Below are 6,079 nucleotides of genomic sequence, written 5' to 3'. Positions count from 1 at the left end.
CTGTGATGTATGAGACGCAGCGGTGAGGACGGACTGGGACACGGACGGATGAGCTCCTCCATCCATCATTACATCTGGATCAAGGCCAAAGCACTAAGTGCTGCGGGGTCGGGGGGGAGGAGGGGGGGGTGACAAGAAATACCTGTAGTTTTATTGATTTTCCAGGCAAAGTTGTCATGTGACTGGGGTCCATTCTGAGGTGGGGTGAGGGTCGGCCATCGGAGGGGGCGGAGCTAAACCGTTGTCTTAGGACGTCTGAGTTTAAATGTATCAAAAAAAGAAAAAAAAATCCGAAGGACACAGACGGTGGTAGGTTCTAGAATCTGTGCCGTTTCCTCGACAAAAATCTAAAGTTTTTATTCCATTGAGGTAAAAATATAATTCTGTCGTATTAAACATATTAAATCACATTTAAGATTGTTTCAAAAAGACCAAAGGTCAAAGGTCAAACTTTAGGGTTGTCCCCGATTCCATCTTTTCACATAACGTTATGAGTGTTTTCAGATATTTGTCATCAATACTTCTTCAGGTTGGGTTTCAATAAATATAAAATGAACTGAAAGGCTGTGTTTTACTGTAGGTGTTGTATAAATCTGAAAAAAATTGTCAATGATGATGCGTTTATAAATGTTTTTCTTTACTTTTCCAAATTAATACTTTAAAATTTGAAGAATTGTTTATTTGGGGAAAGTGTCAAAAGAAAAAATCAACTTCTTCCGTTTCACACCTGACCTTGAAGTGAAGACGTTTCCTGACGGTGAGAAACAGGAATAAATATTTCAGTGTTGAAACTAAATCTTTAGGTTTGTTTGTTTGTGTATTTACTCGACCTTAAACATTTATTTCAGAATGAGAACTCACATTCTTTTGAACCCCTGCTCCCGCTCCTTCCCCTCGAATTCCGACTCCTTGAACACAGATTTGTGAGACGTGAGCAGAACGGTGTCAGACGAACAGAATGGAATGTGACGTTCGTTCACAGGATATTCTTCAGACATCGCTCTCCTCCTGCTTCTGTCGTCTTTTCCTCCGTGACCTTCTGCTGACACCAAAGAAGAAGAAGAACATTTAAAAACAAAAAGCTAACTCTTACGTACTGTGCTGCGTTCAGCCGTAGGCCGCTCGTTTCCATGAGCTCCGACATGAAGCTGGATGAGAATAATTACGAGCTCCGGTCGTTAGGCACGGTCGCTGACGACAATATCAAATTTGACTGCCTTCTCCTGGATTTATTTTTAGTTTTCCTGATGCTGCATAACAATTGATGCCCATACAGCTGGGGGTCACCTTGGCAACAGCTATCAGGAGGCAAAAACATAAAAAAATAAATAAAGGCAGAAACACAAGGGGGGGCCAAACACACACGTCCATTCATCATCAGCTTCCTTGTTGGGAATGCTGATTGGTCAGACTCTCCATGTTTTTTTTTCCCCCTCAATCAGTTTCATGATCAGCTCCTCATTGAAAACCACAGTGAACCGTGGTGAGGTTCAGAACCAAGACCAACGGCCAGGACTGAGGGGGGAAGATGTTTTGGGTGAGACAGAGAGGTTAGAGAGGAGACGTCACTGACGTCACAAAGTTTTCTTAATCTTAAATCTTCGCTTGATCCAATCTCATTTAATCCAATAAATAAATTCAAGCATTTAAATTCATTTGAATCTTTTCTAATTCACATCTGTCTGTTCTACTGCTAATCTAATCTAATCTCATCTGGAGTAATGTCATCGCATTTGATCTGATCTAATCTGATCTGTGCACAACACACTTCAAAGCTGTGCCTGACGTGAAGAGTTGAAGATAAACCCGAGATTTTCCCCGAAGATATTTAACAAGTGAATGAGAAACAACTTCAAAGGTTTAACACGTGCCTGAGTGAAGAGTTGAAGATAAAACCATGATTTTCCCAGAAGATATTTAACAAGTGAATGAGAAACTGGTTTCAATGAGAACAGCACGTGGTTTAAGTCGTTAAAACTGAAGGAGTGAGAAAAGGAAAGAAACACGGCTCTCGGCACAACAGCACCCCCTGCTGGAAAAATAGAAACATTACAGCATGCATTTGTATCCGGATATAAAATATACTGTATTAGTGTTAGTAATTTAACTAAGTTCAAAAACTTTTGTAAATAACGTGTGGATTCTCACGGTCAAAGAAAAGAATTGAGATAATTTCACAATCATTGTGGCGGAAAAACGTCAAACTCTAACCGAACGAATACAGTGAAAGAAAACATTCACAACAAACAACAAACTATTTTTAATATCTGACAATATTCTCTTAAATCTGAGTAAAATTATATATTTTTTACCGGAGTAAAACAAAACCCAAAGTACAACATCGACATCAATCGATTTGTAAAAATGTAGAGAAAATATTTATACCATTTTCTTTACCATTTTGACTACAGTATTTGAAATTAGTTTATGGTGATGATCACGTGGTGTGACGTAGTCGTGTGTGACATTCGAGGAGGTCCGGAAACGCTGCGATTATTGACCTTCATTATAAACGTTGTTGTCGTTTGTAAATAAAAAGATAAAATCTTTAGGGGGCGTGGCTACCAACTAGTGTACACGAGGGCACCTCCCCTCCCTCCCTCCTCTGCCCCCCTCCTCACACACACCCTCCCTCTTGGCGGAGTCATAAACTTTCAGAGGTTTACCTTACCTGCCCGGTGTCATACCTGTACGAGCTGAAGCAGCTCCTGTCAAACAGGCTGAGCTGCGGGAGGCCGAGGAAGAGCCGCAGCCATGGCCGAGTCCCAGCTCGTGTGTATGGAGGACGGACACATCGGAGTCAAGGTGCCGGAGTCCAAACCGGAGTTTTACTACAGCGAGGAGCAGCGAGCCGCCCTGGAGGAGCTGCTGAAGAACGGCGATGGTGCGTTCAAGACCCGCCTGAAAGATGACAAAATGACAGACTTTCTGTCCGCCAGAGAAGTCAAGGTGTTGACGAGCTCCTTCAGGAACTACGACTCAGAGGCAGACACCGGCCGCAGCAAAGCCGAGGACCGGGGGGACGTGGACTCCGGGGTTCACTCCACCTACTGGCCCCAGATGTCGGACACGGAGGTCCCGCAGCTGGACATCGGCTGGCCCAGCGGGGGTTTGTTCAAGGGAGTGACGCGTGTGGCCGTGCACACGCACCCGCCAAAGGAGAATGGACCGCACATCAAGGAGGTGGTGAGGAGGCTCATACAGGAGGCCAGCAAGGTGAGGAGCACAGGTCAGGGGTCACGACGTGATTATTATTATTGTTATTATTATTATTATTATTATTATTATTATTAAACCATAACAATATTGATATCAACAACAACATATATATATTTATATATTTACTTAGTTAATTATATTTATTCTAAGACTTCTGGACTTGGTCTGTGGATATTAACTTTTTTATTCACTATGGCAACTTTTTGTTTTGTTTTTTAAATCCTTGAACATAATATAAATTATTTATTTAGTTTGCTTGTTTGGTTAAAAAAATAATTATATTGTATATTATAATTACTTTAGTGTTTGTTGGATCAACGTTTCTTCAAATTAAATTACAAAAAAACAAACCGACTAAACGACAGAGTGAAGACGTGAGGGGTAAAATACGCATGAACTCCCCTGGAAAAGTAAACCATTGTTGTTGTACTTTAGATGAAAATCTATTCAGTTACACCAACAAATCCTGATGTTTCGTGTCACTGCTTGTTGTAAAATGATCAGTATTTACAAAAAAGAAACCAAAACTCCAGAAACCAACGTTCCCAGGGCTTTTCTTCTTTCTTTTTTCTTCTTCGACATTCCCAGGGCTTTTCTTCTTTCTTCTTCTTTCTTCTTTGGAAACACTTTCCTCGTCACTAATATTTCTCGTCCAACTCCAAATCCAGCCCAGCCTTCAGAACTGTATATTCAGTGAAGGCGGGGTGAATAGAAATTCTCTTCGCACAGAGACCAAGATCCTGGATCCAGTCGTCCTGAGTTAGTGTTTACTCACTGGCTGCCAGCTGACTCTGCTGAGTCATGTGTTCCAGCTGCTCACTCTGGTGACTCCCGCTCACTTCCTTTAAACTAAACTGGGTCAGAGTCAGCTGCACATGCAAGGGTCCGACAAATACAACGCCCCCAACCCCACCTCCCCGACCGTCTGTTTCATTTCCTACTGTCTCCTCCAGTGTTGGACCGTAGTGAAGATTTGACCGATCGTCAGTCATTGGTCAGTCTGTGTGAGGATTGTTTTGGTTGAAAATAAATAAGAATAAAGTACAAGATTTAAGGGGCAAAAATTCCATGTTAATTATTAATATTATTTAACTAGCGGAGATCACATGATCTTTTCTCTTTGAGACTTAAAAAAAATTTCAAATTCAGTCACGGGCCGCTTTGGAAGGTTCGGCCGGCCAGATTCGGCCCACGGGCCACCAGTTGAGAATCACTGACCTGTAGGTTTTAGGTGAAGATAACAACAGTACATGACCCGTTGGTTGGATTGGCCTTGGACTCCACCTGGTCCCAGGGAGGTCCTCCGGGGTGTTGACGTCTGATGACGGAAACGACAAATGTTTACGTTACGGCTACGACATTTGACCTTTTCAAACTCTCCACATCCTGAAATACTCAGACAGGAGAGTGCTGTTTATCTGACCAACAACAAAATACATCGAACTTTTCACAATGAGCACAAAGTCCAAAGGAGAAGACTTTATTTAGAGGCACCGTGTGTCAGTGGTGCGTTTACTGACACCTAGAGTTAAATGATAAAATATTCAGTTATAAGTTGGTGAGAATAACTGGACCAAAATAGATGTTGAGGTGTTTTTGTTTTGTTTTGGTTTTTTTTCTTTTGTTTTGTTCATGCAATTTTTCAGCCAGGTTTCCACACCTTTAATGAGAATTCTATTTACTGAACTTCCTGGTACTTCCCAGAATTCATTGTGTCACATCAGCAGGTTCATACCAGTGGTCGAAGTGCTTTGTTCAGCGATTCACTTCCTCCTTTTATTTCTGAATTTACAGTGAACGTGACGACACTGATTTTGGTTTCACTTTTCTCAGAAAGTTTTCAGTGACGTCAGGTTTCTTTTTTCTGAATTTGGTGACATGACGGAAAAAGACAGAGACCCCTGGAGGTGACCCAGGGTACAACAGGGTTCTCAGACTTATCTTTACTTTCCCTGGTTTCATGTCCCGACTTGTATCTGCGCGGTTCTCCTCGGTGACACAGAGGGAGCTGTTCTGCCTCCACACTGGAACGTTTGTTTGTTGCCAAATTAAAGAGACACTTCTTCCATGACATCTTGGCTTTTGGGAAACACTGGAATATTGAAACATTTCCCACATCTAGCAACCTCTGCTTGGACTAAACATGTTCTGCTTGTTTGAAAAGACAAAGCTCTGTTTCTCCCTCACCCCTCCCCCCTCTCTCTCTCCCTCACCCCTCCTCCCCCTCTCTCTTATCTGTCTTTCATTTTCTGTATTCAGCTTTTGTTTGACAACTCCGACTGCGTTCTTTAACCTTTTACACCGAGTGGCAGCAGGCATTGTAATATGAAGAGACCTCTTGTTGATGATGTCGTGCGGAAAGTCAGAGTCAGTGACGCCCTCCAGTGGAGAAACTCACAGTCAGCTTTTCTGTCACGCGTTCATGGACTGTGGTTCATTTTAGTGTCAAATACTGAGTGAAAATATTGTCGTAATGTCGTATTGTCTTAGTCTCTTAACTAAACTGTGACTTAGTCTGAATGCTGTCAATAGAAAATTTTAAAATTACATTTGTATTAATTAAATGTTTAGTTTAAGTCAAAAAAGTTTTTTTTAAACAAATGAGTAAAATTAATGAACAAAACAAATCACATTTAAAAAATGAAAATTATCAAATGAAATTATTGACATGGGCCGGATTTTGGGAGGTTTACAGGCCATAAGTGGCCCCTGACCCAGGAGTTTGACATTGACAAAGTCCTGGGTGGAAATAATTCGTGAACAAACAGAGGAGTTCTCTGAACTGTCAGCACCTCCTCGTCGCCTTTGTCTTCAATGACAAATACACACACTCACTTTCACACACACACACACACACACA

At 41.7% G+C, this 6,079-nt stretch overlaps 1 protein-coding gene and 1 long non-coding RNA gene across 4 annotated transcripts in view; one reads left to right on the top strand and one right to left on the bottom strand.

The window, feature by feature from the left end:
• Window positions 1-124: 124 nt before the first annotated feature.
• On the bottom strand, window positions 125-2,826 carry LOC107988998 (uncharacterized). Of its 2 annotated transcripts, none has more exons than XR_003050666.1 (3): window positions 2,688-2,826; window positions 862-1,042; window positions 125-751 (listed from the first exon to the last, which is right to left on the bottom strand). It is a non-coding gene; the product is annotated as an uncharacterized LOC107988998 (long non-coding RNA). The 2 variants fall into 2 exon arrangements; XR_001760483.2 differs by having other exon boundaries at window positions 862-1,039; window positions 2,688-2,817.
• The window catches only part of fam83fb (family with sequence similarity 83 member Fb), a 12,262-nt gene continuing 8,901 nt past the window's right edge, over window positions 2,719-6,079 (top strand). The window contains exon 1 of one of the 2 annotated variants that reach the window (XM_008316547.3): window positions 2,719-3,216. In XM_008316547.3, coding sequence (XP_008314769.1) covers window positions 2,755-3,216 — 462 coding nt within the window. In that variant the 5' untranslated portion in view covers window positions 2,719-2,754. The remainder of the gene's footprint in view (window positions 3,217-6,079) is intronic. The other variant, XM_025058734.1, reaches the window with a different exon arrangement.

The sequence above is a fragment of the Cynoglossus semilaevis genome, chromosome 9 (assembly GCF_000523025.1).
Source record: "Cynoglossus semilaevis isolate Cse_v1.0 chromosome 9, Cse_v1.0, whole genome shotgun sequence".
In the NCBI taxonomy this organism is placed as follows: domain Eukaryota; kingdom Metazoa; phylum Chordata; class Actinopteri; order Pleuronectiformes; family Cynoglossidae; genus Cynoglossus; species Cynoglossus semilaevis.
Note: the sequence above shows the minus strand (reverse complement) of the source record. Positions and strands in the feature narration are given on the sequence as shown.